This window comes from Electrona antarctica, assembly GCF_951216825.1.
Source record: "Electrona antarctica genome assembly, chromosome: 19".
Lineage (NCBI taxonomy): Eukaryota > Metazoa > Chordata > Actinopteri > Myctophiformes > Myctophidae > Electrona > Electrona antarctica.
In genome coordinates this window covers 4,318,359-4,335,121 of record NC_136800.1, presented here as the reverse complement: position 1 = coordinate 4,335,121, position 16,763 = coordinate 4,318,359, and the positions used below count along the sequence as shown (strand labels likewise).

General features: G+C 42.0%; 1 protein-coding gene across 1 annotated transcript in view; it reads left to right on the top strand.

Annotated features, from left to right (window-relative positions):
• agap3 (ArfGAP with GTPase domain, ankyrin repeat and PH domain 3) overlaps nucleotides 1-16,763 on the top strand; it is a gene marked incomplete at its 5' end in the record, with an annotated part of 106,508 nt that overhangs the window by 12,650 nt on the left and 77,095 nt on the right. The window contains one exon of the mRNA XM_079530317.1: nucleotides 9,371-9,458. Coding sequence (XP_079386443.1) covers nucleotides 9,371-9,458 — 88 coding nt within the window. The remainder of the gene's footprint in view (nucleotides 1-9,370; nucleotides 9,459-16,763) is intronic.

The following is a 16,763-nucleotide window of genomic DNA, read 5'->3' as shown; positions in this document are numbered from 1 at the left end:
GGGAAAAAAACTTTTTTTTTTCTTTTTTTTTTTTGGTTTTTCGAAAATAGCAGACCTACAAGCTCATAGCGCGCCACTCGGTGGCGCGCTATGAGCTTGTAGATCTGCTATTTTTCAATAGCTAAAGCATAACATAATGCTAACACCAAAAGGGGTTCCCGCCCAAAATGGATTAAGGCAACCGGCCGGTTCCACGCGCTGCACAAGGTGCCCTTTTTTAACTTGAGCACCTGCCCCTCTAAATGTCTGTGCACGCCACTGTGCAGGAGGAGCGAGTTGACAGGAATGTGAGCAATTGGAATGTGGCTGTCAGGTCCAGCCTGCTGGATTCTTCCGGACTCGCATCTAATCCTCTCCTCCTCGCTGGGGGGCTGGGCTAAGGCGAGAGTGGAGGAGGACGCAAGTGTGGAAGTCGGGGTATTTTTGGAATTTGGCTGCGAGTCACAAGGTCCCCGGTTGGAGCTTTGCCTTTTGCAGGTTCATTTTAATTGCCATATTTGCCACACACAAATCACGACCTTTATGAATTTATGCATGTGCACTTTTTAAAGACAACATGAAATCCTTCTTCGAGGTTATTTCATTTCAACATATGACACATTTCCTTGTGCAAATAGGCCAATGAAATTGCAAATAGCTCTCAGCATTTCTCAACGCGTTGTGAGCTTGTTGATGGGCTTTTTCTCTAGTTTGGGTAACCACTGACCGAAGGAAAGACAGTCACCAACAGGATGGCCATTTGTGGCAGCGGTGGCCGAACGGATTGCGGAGCGGTCTTGATACCGGAAGGTCGCCAGTTCGAATCAGCGGTCCGACACGTTAAGATTACCACCGCTGAAGAGCCCTTGAACAAGGCATTGAACCACTACGATGAAATGTTCTATGAGCAGGGCCTGGCTGGAAACAAGTTCTTGAGCTTAGCCCAGATACCCTGGGTAAATATAGTAATCATTTCATTTCATTTCATTTCATACAGTAGCTCAATAGCTAGAGCAGGGGTTCTCAACCCGTGGGTCGTGACCCCTCGGGGGGTCGCCAAATTATTTTAGGGGGTCCCCAAATTATTAAAAAAAATAATATATATATATATTTTTTTTTTATTTTTTTTTTTCACGATTTTTCAAAGATAGCAGACCTACAAGCTCGTAGCGCGCTACTCGGTGGCGCGCTATGAGCTTGTAGATCTGCTATTTTTCAATAGCTTAATTATAACAATGCTTAAAACACCAAAAGGGGTTCCCGCCCAAAATGGTTTAAGGTTATTGTAGCAGTCAATTTATATTGGGGGTCGGGAGGGGGCGGGGCGGGGGTCCCGAGACATTGCCAAAGCATTTCCGGGGGTCCCCGGCCAAAAACGTTGAGAACCCCTGAGCTAGAGTGTCAATCAGCATGTGAGTCCGAAGGTCAATGGTTCGGTTCCTGTCTTATCCGCTAATTGCTCCCCTGTGTGCTAAACAAGGCCAACTCAGTTATAAGTAAAGCTGAAAACTAATTTCCCCTGTTGGAATCATATAAAGTCTTTATTATTATAAACAGCATACTGACCTCCAATATTGACCCTTGAAAACAAAATGGCATATTTTATGCTGCATTTTCCTCTCAAACGTCTTACAGTGGCAGAAGGGCACCCCCGATATACACTGTCGGAATATGAAGCGGACTAACCACATATTGTCACTATGGTGATAAAATAAGCCTAATTAGAATACTAAAATCCATCTGTGTTGTCTCAAAAATGAAGTGCAAAAATGTGCAAATGTGTCAAGTTTGGCATCTGCATTATAACACAATTCAGAGATAAATTACAGTATCCACAATCCCTCACTTTGCTCAGCTGTTTAGAATGCTCATTTGTTCACCCTTTTACACCTGGATCAACGACAGCTCTGCTCCAGGTCTGCTCAAGAGGGGCGCGTCAACGCAAGCGTAAAAAAAAAAGCTAAACAGAATCCAGGTCTGGTGAGTCGCGGGCGTGTGCACGAAACGAGCACGCGTGCAACAATTTCACGGGACCGCGCCCAGGTAAATCTGCATGCATTGTTGCCACTCGACTTCTCTGCGCGTACAGAAAAAAAAGGTCTCATTGAAAATGAACTATAGCTCATTAAAAATGAACTATAGGCGCGTTAAATCACTGTCCGTTTGAAAGGACCTTAATTTTGTATGTTGCTGTTATGTATTTTTTAAGGGATACATAATTACTAATTAAGACTATAAATAAACCAACACTTTAATGTCTAAAACTCCGTTGTAAGAGGAGAATTGGAAGAATGTAATGTTGAGTACAAGTACTCAAGTCAAAAGGACTGTAAAACCTTATTAAAGAAGTGAATATTAACTTTATCTATAATGTTAAAATGTTAAACTGTAATTCTATATTAATATCTTTTAAGGATAAATACTTTAGAGGAAAACTACAATACTAAAATGAGAGAATTAGGCAGAGTAAAAGTATTTCAGAGTAGACCAGAATACCTTAAAAGGATTTTGACACAGACACAGAAGAAGAACCAGTCCACACGCCAGAGCTTAGGATTTTCCATTTGATATATTACCAATTACATCGGGAGAGAAAATGATATGTCCGTACAGCGTTAAAAAGATCTCTCACTGACACATCATCAGTGAGATCATTATATACAATATGAAATCAAAACAATCTCTGACACGGGGAAGTAATGTATTTGAGTTCAGAGGGTAACCAAAAGTGAATAATAAACAGCGGCACCTATAGCTGGGAGGTGTACTTGGCACACTACAACTGATGGCCGTGCCGACTAATATAACGTTATTAAGACGTAAATAGGAGAGCGAGGGAGACATGAAGTCTATAGCTAGAAGGTCAGAAAAACATGTTTTCCAACAGATACGCTGGGTGTTTTGGCAAACAGGAGAAAACAATACGTTATCTTCACGCCAGCTGGGGGGAGAAAATAATAATCTAAATGCTGGGCGGAAATGAGATGTACCTCAGCGGGACACAGGGCATGAGGTTTAAGTCATTGGAAACATGTAAACAAATCCCACAAAATAACAGATCTACAATATTATTACAAATTATCCATCAGTTGCTGTATAGCTCAAATCTAAAATACCACCGGTGCTTTCCGGGTTAATTGGGTTAATTGGGTTAATTGCATGGGCTTCTTTCTCTCAAGTTCAATCTATTCTGTTTCTATGGCTTATTGTATATATTATGTTTTGTGTATTGCATATTGCAGTGGTTTTCAACCAGTGGTCCTTGAGGGGGTTCCAGGTGGTCCCCAGCTAAATGGTGGAGATGGTAACCAAGTGGAGCCTTGTAGATCTTTAACTCTTGAGAGTGTAAAATTAAACCAAATGGACCCTCCCGGGTCCATTTGGTTTCATTTTACACTCAAGAGTTAGAAGAATTATTATTTGTGATTGATGTTTGCCTGTTATCTCTCCTAATGGTACCAACATCAATGCAGCATGGAAATGTGGACAAAATCTTATCCAACGATAACAAAATATTATACGTTTTGGGTGTTTGAGAGGCTAAATGTCATCAGATGGTGGTCCGTGTCTCAAATGCTGAATACATAATGGGCCTCGATGTGAAAAAACCCACTAATTATCTTATTGTGTATAGGCCGAGTACAGACAGCACTCACTTGGTATGTTTAATCGGACTGTGAGACACTAAACAAAATGTCTAAAATGGATGGCTTCTCCTGTGATGTGCGATTTAAAATTATACTGAACAGAAGCCATGCTTGGTGTTTTCAGTAATGCAATGTAGTACATCAATTTTAATCATTATTATTACTGTTGAGGACATTTCCAATCCTCAGTGAACTGTCCTTATCATGGTGCTGTGACGGAAATTAATTTTCGAATTGTACGGGTTGTGTTGGGCATTTTAACTCGGGCTACATTGTTAACATAAACAGAAGAATCTCCAGCAATCTCTGACATGTCCTTTAGGTATCTTTTTATTTAATTCAGCACAGGCAGTATCCGTACTATGCTGCTCATACTTAACCCATTTTGGGGCGGGAACCCATTTTGGTGTTAGCATTATGTTATGCTTTAGCTATTGAAAAATAGCAGATCTACAAGCTCATAGTGCGCCACCGAGTGGCGCGCTACGAGCTTGTAGGTCTGCTATTTTTGAAAAATCGAAGAACGACTGACATAGAAACATAGCTTTTTCAGAAAACTGTCAGGATGTAGAAGACATTTTTAGAATCTGATCTCGGGTCAAAATGGATTAATTAAATAAGAGTTACCTAAGGGACATTTTTGTGATACTTGTGTTTGAATGAACTCCCTGAACCGCGTAAAGAAACTACTTGTTGGTAGAGAAACTACTTGTTGAGACTTGAGTAAGCCGGCCTGACGTCGAAATTAAAAAAAAAGTTTTCTAAATCATGACAATTTTCTGAAAGATTTGAGGCACATTTTAACGATTTTTCAAAAATAGCAGACCTACAAGTTCATAGTGCGCCACTCGGTGGCGCGCTATGAGCTTGTAGATCTGCTATTTTTCAATAGCTAAATTATAACATAATGTATGTAACCACCAAAAGGGGTTCCCGCTCAAAATGGGTTAAGTTGGATAATAGCATGACCTTTTAGGTTTATGTATTGTTTATTCTTTTTTTTTGTGTGCTTCGGTTGGCTGTGGTTATATACGTACATAATCATCCCCAGCCCAGAGACCCAAACATCTGCGCAGTAAAAAATTAGACCCTCTACCTTTTCATCTTTAAATTGTGCTGATGCAACAGGTTGATTTCATAAGGGCCATATATATAGCAGCAGGTCACAAAGCGCAAGCTGTACCAATAAAACTGCAGCATATGCCCTGTTCTTTGTAGTTCTAAATCTGTTTATGTTGACACGTGGCTTATTCGCAGTCTCCCTCAATTGCACACCTCGTCTTCTCTGCAAAATGGGCTTCTTCCCAATGAAGACTGCAACTACAAAGAAAGGGAGGTAAGGCTGGGTAAGGCCTTACCTATAGGCCCCCCTCTTTCACTTGAAACGTGCCTTTAATTAGAACCATACCTGACTTTACCACCACCCACTAATGATCTAAAGAAGACTAGCGTATGGCAGGGTGGAGGAGGAGAGGGCGGAGATAAGGCATGTTGGAGCCTTTGTTCTTCCCAGACACGCTGGCATCATCATCAGCCGACCCTCCGCTATGCCTCTGCCTGCAGGCAGATTATTATATTCACAAAGTCTGGTCCAGATGCCAGGAGAAGGAGGCTGTGGAAAGGTCACAAACAGCCAGACGGAGTCAAATCCAGAGTGCAAGAGTTGAAATCTTGAGTGTGAAAATTAATAACTAACTAATAGATTGCTGCAACCGCTCACACCGTAGCACCATTTTGCACATCGGGTGCGCTTCACTGTCTTCCTCGTCTCTTGATAATTATATATATCACGGTGCAAACGCCGCCATAAAAGGTTTGAAGCTGTGTGCAATTTGCCCTGGTTTTAAAGAAAGAAAACTATTTCCTAAAGGGCCACTTCACCCCTTTTGCAACCAGATCTTATTATGATGATGTTTGGGAGACGAGAAACACTTTCCTGGGGGGTTTTATGTGTGTAATACGTGTTTTTTTTTTTAGATATTTTAGTATTTCAAAGTGCCAGTGATGTCATGGACACTGGTCTCACTTCCTTCCTGGATGTTGTCTCAGTAAGACAGCCCTCTCCCTCTCCACAAGGTGGGGTGAGTGCAGCAAAGCATTATGGTCATTGTAGTAAATGGTAATCCAACAGTGAGACCACTGTCCATGACATCACATACACTTTGAATTACTTAAATATCTAAAAACACAAATTACCCACATAAAAACCCCAGGAAAGTGTTTCTTGTCTCCCAAACATCATTAAAGGGATAGTTCAGATTTTTTAACTTAAGCTGTATGAAATAACTTGCCATTAATATAGTCGTTGCAACTGTATTAATTGATTGCCCGAGTCCCGTGGTGGGAGTTCTGCTCTGGTTTTGGTAGTTCCGGTCATTTTGTGGGAGGCACTGGGGCCACGCAGTAAAAGTAAATTAATTCACCAAACTTAACTTCGTCATTAACGTAATTTGTATTGTTGACCTATTTCTAAAATAGAGGGTATGCGCGTGACATCATCATCATATCCGGAAGATATGCGGGAATGCCTACTGAGTGGCAAAAAACTACCTTCTGGCCTCGACAGCCCATACATCCAAACAGAAAAGTCCTGTCTGATTGTATTAAACAATATTAAACTCACTTTGCCACTCGATTTGCCATTGACTTTATGCATGCGCATACCCTCTATATTAGCGCAACTTTCTTTCAACTTTGACCCCTCTATCACATGGAACAATCTTTTGGGCGGGATATGGACACAAAAAACATAGTGTTTATACGTGTCTATCAACAATGACTATTATTCTGCCAAACGCATTCAGAGGAGGAGATAATGTGAATAAAGATGCAAAGGCTAGGGGGTGGCAATTGCCTTCCCCTGGAACCCCAAATGACGCCCCTGGTTACCCATCATCATGTGACTGAGTACTATGACAGCATTCATGCATTTCAGCATTTGTAGCACGCACTCACAGATCAGGTCTGCACAAAGTCACAGTTTGACCAATCAGACCCGCAATCAAAAACAAGTTTGACAAATGATTTTTTTGCCTGTTCTAGAGGGTGAAATGCCTTTGGGACCTACAGTTGAAGAATGGATCGAGATAACTCATGATATATTAAAAATGGAAAAACTGACATACTCACTCGGAACTCAGGAAGAAAAATTCTTCTGGAATTCTGCTGGAAACTGCACTCACGTGTAAAAAATGCACCATCAAACTTTCAGATGCTGTTTTTCTCCCAGTGTGGAGGAAGAATGATTAGGATTTTTATTGTGATCTCTCGCCCTTGAAATATATAATCCTTGGTTTCTGTTGTGTTTGAACAGTAATAGCAATTCAAAGCACACGTCCAGTCGATGTCATAAGAACGGGAGTTGCGCTCATGATAGAGCCTGTTTGTGCATGGCTGCAAGCGCACCTGCAGCCCATAAAGTATAATTTATGCTTCGTCCCGCGATGGTTTCGCACGCGCAGACCTCTACACTCACAACAGTCGCATCCGCGATGCGATGTGAGCTTGTATATCAGCTGTTCTCTGCGTGCAACACTGTTGCGCTTTGAAGTATAAATGTCTCCTAGGGTGCACCTCACTAGCCAACACACAAGAGGAGGTTGAATGAATTGAAACCAGCGCTCCCCAAAACTAACCTGACTCCGCCAGATGGGGCAGCAGAGAGTACACTGGGTTCCCCCCTCCTGCTCCCATCTGGGAACTCTCAGGCAGACTTGATGCCCGGCCACAAAACGGCCTGGCCAATCAGCAGCAGCTAGAGGCGGGATCAAGGCAACACTGTGTATGCCTTGATCCCGCCTCTAGCTGCCGCTGATTGGGGGGAACCCAGCGTACTCTCTGCTGCCCCATCTGGCGGAGTCAGGTTACCCCAAAACAACAGGTTTGGAGATCTGTTGGGAATTGATTAAATGAAACGGTCACCCGTGCGCCCAGTCCCAATTTTTTGTAAACAAATAATTGGTCTATTTGTTTTCAAATAAGAGTACTGTAAATAAGTGAATGCGTCTCCTTCCTCCTTTCTCAAGAGCTGCCTGGGTGTCTGTCTTTTGTTTTTCTCATTTAGTTTGGAATTTGTCAGTTTTCTCAGTTCTCACTAATGAGAACTGAGAAAATATATCTGTAAGAAATGAGCACATGAACAGGAGCAAACATGTCATGTTTCTGGTAAACTCCATATTTTCTGTTTATTATGCTTGTACACAATGACCAAAATAAAAACATAATTTCAACAAAAAAAAAGAGAGAAAATGCCTTTGGCTGACTACAGTCACTGCTATGCTTCATTTGACACAAACTCTCTGAAGATGCTAATCATTTTCACTCTAACTGCTTGTGGTTATTAGTGCTGGCGTTTGTGAATTGGACTTTTTTTTGTGTGCAAATGAGTCATTTGCACAAAAGGACCGATTTGGTGCCAAATGTTTAGATAAGTGCAAATGGCACCAGAGTGACTGGAGAGACGCTATTTGGTGGGTGCTTTGAGAATTACAAATTATTTTTGTTGGCAGGTTTAGCTGTGTATTCCTTTGACGATTTGTCCCCAATGTTGGAAAGTAACTTAAATAACTAGTTACTTTCAGTAATATTACATTTTTCCAGTAACTAGTAAAGTAACTATTTACTTTCACATTGTGAGTAATAATATTACATTTACTTTTTTCCAAAAGTAACTAGTTACTATTTTGATTTTCACGAGTTTTGGCGGTACTGTGGGTTTGAGTGTTTATTTATAATGGTAGACTGGGTTGGGGTCGAGTTAGCCTGGGCACCATTTCATTTCGGGTATATGATCCGGTCAGGAGCGGATGATATCGTTACGTCATGTTGTAGTATTGTTTTGTAGTCGACAGGCAGGAACAATCAAACGGAACTTCCTTTTCCCTCAAACCGATTTTTCTCAATAAAAGCTGCAGGCTACGAGAGCTTTTATTGTTATTCTTCCGGTTTGAGGGGAAAGGAAGTTCCGTTTGAATATTCCTTTCGGTCTTAGTGTTCATTTAATTCAAATGAGCGTACAAATGGACACATCATGATGTTTACACTATACAGCAGGGGTTCTCAACGTTTTTGGCCGGGGACCCCCGGAAATGCTTTGGCAATGTCTCGGGACCCCCGCCCCGCCCCCTCCTGACCCCCAATACAAATTGACTGCTACAATAACCTTAAACCATTTTGGGCGGGAACCCCTTTTGGTGTTTTAAGCATTGTTATAATTTAGCTATTTTTGAAAAATCGTGAAAATAAAAATTTAAAAAAAATCTTTTTTTTTAAAATATTTTGGGGACCCCCTAAAATAATTTGGCGACCCCCCGAGGGGTCGCGACCCCCCGAGGGGTCGCGACCCACGGGTTGAGAACCCCTGCTATACAGTACACTTTTCAGAGTGAAATAAACAATGAGGATTGTACAATGTAGGCTGCAGGAAAGGGGGACAACTGCTAATGTTGAAAATGCAAAGGAAGACTTTTGGGGACAAAAGATGCAATTACTGGGTGCGAGGAAAAATTAATAAGTAACTAGTTACTTTTGGCAGGGAGTAATAAGTAATGTAATAATATAGCTTTATTTGCTTTTTACCATGCATGTACCTTGCAGGCTTTTGTTTTCCTAAAGCTCACTATTAAACTTGGACAATCTGTGTTAAGTAATCTGTGTTATTAAATGTCATAATAAAATTAACACTCTTAACACACTGTTTTTTTGTGCCATATTATGACCCAAATGTTGTGTTTCTCTTTTTACAGGGCATTGTGGGTAACCTGTCCAGTGGGAAGTCTGCCTTGGTGCATCGGTACTTGACGGGCACATATGTGCAGGAGGAGTCTCCTGAAGGTAAGGGTTTTCAAGTCTTGGGTCTGGTGTAGTTGGAGAATCAAAATGCTGCCTGGTGTAGTGGAAGAATCAAAATTAGGCAGCAGTTTCACATGCAGTGGTTTACTTGAGTGCCATACTTACATCCTATATAAGGCAAAAATGTCAAACTAGGGGGTTTTCATGATTCTGAATCCAAGCATTAGTTTTGCACAAAAACACTCCTTGGGCTTAAAACAGCCATAGCCACTTGCCCAAATGTGCCCAAAATGTGCTGACCTCATCAATTTGTCATGATGGCTATGGACGTGTTTTTGTGCAAAACTAATGCTTGGAATGGATTCAGAATCATGACAACCCCCTAGTTTGACATGTCACATGCTAATTAAAGCATAAGGAAAGTTAGACATTTTCAAAATTTTTGCCTTTATATAGGATATAGGAGTTAATGGCATGATCACATATAAACCCCTATAAAGAAATTGCTCTATAGAGGGTATGCGCGTGACATCATCATCAAACCAGGAACGCCTACTGAGTGGCAAAAACTACTTTCTGGCCTTGACAGCCCATACATCCAAACGTCCTATCTGATTGCATTAAACAACGTTAAACAATGTTAAACTCACTTTGCCTGTTGCTTTGCCACTTGATTTGCCACTCGATGTGCCATTCACTTTAAGCATGCGCATACCCTCTATACCGACAGCCGGTCAGCAAGTGGATTCATGAATGTATGTATATAGACAATATTTTAGGCCAATAAAAAATACCATATACCAAATTTCCCACTCCACAACCCCAACTGCCGGACTACAAACTAAAAAAGAAAATATTATGAATCAGCCATATTTTAAATATAGTGAATCTACAAGCTCACAATGCATGAGGTTGTATATCGGCTATTTTCCACTACTCAAAATTTCAATACAGCAAACACTTGTGCAATTTGTGCTTTTGAATACTTTTTTGTCCACCACTGTTGTCACATCAAGGTAGACTAGAGAGCAATGCAGCATGCCCTTGTCTTGTTCCTTCCCCTCGTGGCCCTAATGTTATCTTGTCAATCTGCCCCCTCTACTGGTCACATTAGATAAGGCATGTGTTTTATACAGGAACCTGTTGGCTATGGAAATCAATAGGCGCCGACGTCACACTGATAAGCACCAGCATGCGTGTGCAGTGTGCACGCCGGCACCACATGAACCTCTCATAAAATGTAATGGAATAGTTCTATCAAACTTTCAGATGCTGTTTTTCTCCCAGTGTGGGGGAAGAATGATTAGGATTTTTATTGTGCTCTCTCGCCCCATGATATAATCCTTGGTTTCTGTTGTGTGTGTGAACAATAATAGCAGTTTAAATCAGTTGTCCTCAAAACCACACCTCCGGTCCAGTCGCTGTCATAAGAACGCCGGGAGTTGCTCTATGATCACGGCAGCAGAGCCTGTCCGTGCACGGCTCACACAGTCGCATCCGAGACACGATGTGAGCTTGTTTATCAGCTGTTCTCTGCGTGCAATACTGTTGCGCGATGAAGTATAAAAGTCCCTAGGGTGCGCCTCGCTAGCCAACACACAAGATGTTGAATGGACTGAAACCAGCGCTCCCCCAAAACAACCGTTTTTTAGTTGTTTATAAACAACAGTGGTGTAATGGTGATTTTATTTCTCCCCGGGGTACCACGGAACGTCACGCACTCGCACCTACATGTGCGCATCGCGGCATGCGTGATGCGCACAGAGCACATAGCTGATAGCCTAAAGCCTATATTGTTTATAGTGTATGAGACTTTTAGACACACACAAACACAAAAGTAGACTAAAAAATAATCAGACAAACTTCTTTACTGCACTGTAGTAGCGAAACTAAAAAAGTTTGCTTTGGACGAATCTTGTCTTTGATGATGGTGCCAGTGGAGGAGGCATTCTTGTTGCGTGCAGAACACCACAGCAGCAGATAGCCTACTGGAGCCATACTGATGTGTAAGTGGTGCTTACCGTGTATGAGAACGTGTGCGCTCAGGTAAACACTAAACAGTTAAAGCTGTTGTTATGCAAAGTAGTAGCCACTTGAATTGGCCACGGTACTTGGTGTGTCTTGGAAAGTCTCGTGACCCGAGGTTAGGGGCGTCTTCTCTTGAATCTAGCGTGCACGTGCACCATTTCGTTCCGTACCTGCGCGTGCAACGTCACAACATTTTTTGTACCACACCGTGGTACTGCGTTCTACGAGCATGATACCACTGGTAAACAATGAATTGGTCTATATTGAACCAGTTGTCTCCACCATTCATCTTTGATGAATTGAACATGGTGGACCCTCTTGTAAACAAGTGTAATGCTTATTTGGGTCGTCCACTCACAGTTAACAGTCTTTGTATTGAGTTTGTGCTTGAAATGTACTGTAATTCTGCAAACTGTTAATACATATTTCAATCAATCAATCAATCAATCAAACCAGGCCAAAGAGGCATGTTTTGCACCCCGCTCATATGTCTGCGGTTCCGTCTGTGGGCCAGAGCAGATTTTGATTTTAGTTTTGGTCATTAGTCTCTTGAATAGTTTTCATTTAGTTTTAGTCACATTTTAGTCACCTGGAATGTTTTAGTATTAGTCTAGTTTTAGTCGACTAAATCTACAGTTGATTTAGTCGACTAAAATGTACTTTGGTGGGCCTTGATGCCGTCGTAATGACTGTTTTTTTTTCACTTTCTGAAAATAGATGATCTACAAGCCCACAGCGTGTTGCGCTGCGACACGTTGTGAGCTTGTAGATCGGCTATTTTCAGCATGCAACTAATTGTGAAAGGACTTATAGTGGATCTCTTGTCCACTAGTCCCTTCCTAACATTTTAGTCTAGTCTTTATTTGTTGACGAAATTGTCAGTATATTTAGTCTTAGTTTTAGTCATCATAGCTTAGTTTTCATCTAGTTTCCATTTAGTTTTCGTCAGTGGAAAAAGGTAGACGGCAAACATTTTTCGTCTTAGTTTTAGTCGACGAAATCAACACTGCTGTGGACAGCTAATCTCCGGCACCGTTGGCTTGATCACAGACACGCCCTGGATGCCAGAGCAGAAACTCTGCCCCAAATGTGTCCACATGGGCCTGTTATAAGCGCCCATTTTCACAAAACACATTTTTGACAGTACTCCTACAGATTATTTCCAAACATCACGCAAATTGATACACAGTATCTCTATAGTTATTAAACGAAACAGGTCTTTCAGATTTTTCGTATTCCATCCTGATTGGCTAAGATTGTTTTTGGTTTTGCAAGCCCATTCCCACTAGCAGTGGCGTATCCAGGAATTACGTTTTGGCCAGGCAAGATATGTTAATTGTCGTCTCCCCGCGCACAATCGTAGCACTAAATGTTTTCAAAGAGATATACCTGCCAGACGAGTAGGATACAAAGGCTGAAAGGCTTACATTCCAATGGGTGATTGAGGGTCGCGCTCTACCGCAACGGCCAATCAGCTGTCCATTTGAATAGTTCTCAGGTCTTGTTTTTGTCCTCTTTTTTCTCATTGTATGGATTTTGGCCAGGCCAGAAATGGATTTGGACAGGCGGACGCCTGCCCTCACCTTATTGTAGATACGCCTCTGCCCACTAGGCCGAGGATGAAATGCCACTTGAAAGGCTGATTTGTGTTTTTACCTATAACTGTACAGTATACACTGATCTGTATTCTGTATAAAACGTTCCTTGGCCTCTCCCTAGAGGCCAAGGAAAAACCTTTGCCCTTCATTTTTCACATCTGCCTTTTATAGCGCGACCAGAAGGCTGACTTATGTAAAACACTTTAGAAATAGATTGTCTTTTACTTCGGGTGTTTTGTTATTTTTATATAATTTGTTTTTTGATTTATTGAACATCCTATGATGTGTAATCAACATGATATTTATGGCCTGGGCCGTGGCTCAGCGGTCCAGGCACCTTGGCTGGTAATCCAGTCTGGCAGTGTGCTGTGGGTTCGACTCCCGATCCCGACGGCCTTTACTGCATGTCACCCCCCCATCTCTCTCCCCATTTCCTGTCAGCCAACTGTCTGTCCCTCCATCAAAAATATAAAATAAAGGCGAAAGCCACAAAAAAAAAACAACATTTAACATGATATTTATATAACGAAATAATGTTACTAAAATGAAATAATTTATATGCCAATGAAATAATAACGATGTAATGACATGATTGGATCACACCCACCACCTGGTTGTATTTAAGGGTGACTAATCAGCCAAGCTGGCAGATAGACCCTGACGAAGACCTTTTGGTCGAAACGCGTAGGTCCTGTTATTTATTTGCCTTGCTCATCAAATCGACTATTTAATTTTTCACCAAAGACGGAGTGCCTTGGATTCCCTTCTTTTCTTTTCAAGTCTGCAACTTACACCTTGACAAGCAGTACAACTTGGAGGAAGGATACCTTTTGTCATTATGTAAAACACTTTTTTATTAATATTACTCCTTCAGCTCCTATCCAAATGTTACGCAAATCGTTACACATGCTCTCTATAGAGCGTCGCAGTCCCGCCCCCTTTCATGACGACGCCAGGCCCAGGAAATGAATCACAATGCATTTTTCCCATAGACATTTCAAAAAGTATTTATTTAAAGACCTTTTAAGCGTCGTACGAAGCCAACTCGAGTCGTGACAAATCATGACAACACACACAATATGTTGGACCAAACAAATAATTACATGGAAGAAAAACAACTTTCTAATTCTTTGTTTGGCCCGAAAAATTGTGTTTGTTGTCATGATTTGTCACGACAAGAGTTGGCTTTGTCCGCGGCATAAACGTCTTTAAATCAATTTCTGAAATGTCTATGAGGAAAATGAACGGAGAATCATTTCCTGGGCCCTGGTAGGGGGCGGGACTGCGACGCTCTATAGTCATATGATCAAGACGGATCAGTTGTGTCACATTCCATCATAATTGGCTAAGATTGGCGGGCTTGGCGAAAGGGCCGTTCTGTGTGGAGATTGCATGTTCTCCCCGTGTCCCCTAGGGCAGGGGTTCTCAATGTTTTTGGCTGGGGACCCCCGGAAATGCTTTGGCCATGTCTCGCGACCCCCGCCCCACCCCCCCTCCCCACCCCCAATACAAACTGACTGCAAAAATAACCTTAATAATAGAGAAAATACATATTGAAACCAGATATAATCATTAATGAAAGTTTATTCATGTGTACTATGTGAGCTCCCAATTTCCATTTTCCAGCCATTCAGTTGCAACCCCCCCCCCCCCCCCCCCCTTTTTATCATCTGGGGACCCCCCAAAATAAACCCCCGAGGGGTCGCGACCCACAGGTTGAGAATCCATGGGTACCCTCACAAAAAACATGCAGTAATACTGGTCTCTAAACTGAGGTCTGGCCAGCCGGGGCACCTGATGGAGGGGAAAGGAACTGGTTGGAATAAAGTGTTCCTTCCACGCGTTACGTCCAGCCAGGGAAACTGCCCCCTGTCAGGTGAAAAGAAGCAGCTTGGACTCCTCATGCATAGAAGGAAGCCTGAGGTCAGTCCGCGGTCAAGTGATCAAGACGGATTCATATGATTTTTCATATTCCCATTCCCATACTCCCAATGTATAAAGCGCTTTGAAGCACTTGCAATCCATTGTTGTTATTATTATTATTATTCCATCCTGATGCCCGAAATCCAAACATTGCTGGCCCAAAATAACCTTACTTGACCTGGCAGATACCCGTGCTCAGAGGAGCACATTTTCTAGTTTCTTGTGTTTTTCACCAGAAAAGACAAGCCCAATAAGATCACTTGTTGTGTATTTATGTTAATTTGTTTTGTGTTTATTTTGTCATTGGCTTGTTTTTTAAAAAAAAGGTGTTGTTTTGGGGGTTATATCAATTTGCAGGATGCATAGAGAGATGACATGAGAGTGATAATCGGTTCCCTTCTCTTTTTTTTTGTTACAGAGCAAAACATATTTCCTGTGAAACAGGAATGCTCTTTCCAAAACATGAAAGTAAAACCTGGGTCTTGGGCTTAACCCATTCTGGGCGGGAACCCCTTGGTTTTAGCATTATGTTATGCTTTAGCTATTGAAAAATAGCAGATCTACAAGCTCATAGCGCGCCACCGAGTGGCGCGCTATGAGCTTGTAGGTCTGCTATTTTTGAAAAATCAAAGAACCCCTGACATAGAAACATAGATTTTTCAGAAAACTGTCAGGATGTAGAAGACATTTTTAGAATCTGATCTCAGGTCAGAATGGGTTAAAGTATAAATCCTGTTAGAAGCTGTACTTTCTGAGGGACTGAAGATTAGTCCCTGCTGCAACAAAGTCTTCTAGTCCTCTGAAAGAGAATGAGGTGACATGACATTGGGTTGGAGGTCCTACCCTTGCTGTTCTGTTTCACAGCCTGTGAATCCAAAGCCTCATTTGTCCCTTGATCTTCAGAATAGGATTGCTCCAGCACTGGACTGCCAGTGAACTACTTACTCTCAGACACTACAGTCCAGATGTTGGCAATGCCAGGGTTAACCAATGATCTTTCAGGGGTTTTGCAGCATTTCATGTTTTGTGTAATTATAGTGAGCATGAGACATGAGGCGCATAATTAGTTTCTGGTATTGTGCCGCACTGTAGCAACAAAAAAAAAACTCCTAGCCTAATTAGTCCTTGAGAAATCAATGGCGAAAATGCTGGAAAAGGTAAACAGAGGGATGTTTGTGTAATTAAGCAAACGTGTCTGTTCAGATTTCTGCATGTACTCAAACCGACGGCAAGTCGCTGTGATGCGACATACCGCTCGTGTATGATTAGCATTTGCGAAGGGCCTTTATTTCTTCTGTTTGACTGACATGCACATTACTATAGATTGGAAAGCATCCACACGTTGCAGAACAGAAGCCCCCTATACCTCGCAAGAGGACGGCTGGTTCGCTCGTTGGATGTTTTCGCTTAACCCATTTTGGGCGGGAACCCCTTTTGGTGGTTACATACATTATGTTATAATTTAGCTATTGAAAAATAGCAGATCTACAAGCTCATAGCGCGCCACCGAGTGGCGCGCTACGAGCTTGTAGATCTGCTATTTTTGAAAAATCGTGAAAATATTTATTTCAGAAAACTGGAGGATTTAGAAGAAACTTTTTAAATTTCGAGGTCAGGCCTGAATGGGTTAAATGTTTTTGTTCCTGGGCTTTCGCTGTGATATCTGTAAAAAGGTACCGGGGTGTGTTGCCATGGCAACACCGGATGGAGCTCTGTTGGATTGTGGCTCAGTGTCAAGGTCTGAGCCGGTTCCACGTCCGTTATAGCAGAGTGTCCTCGCTGCCTGTTAACCATGCTT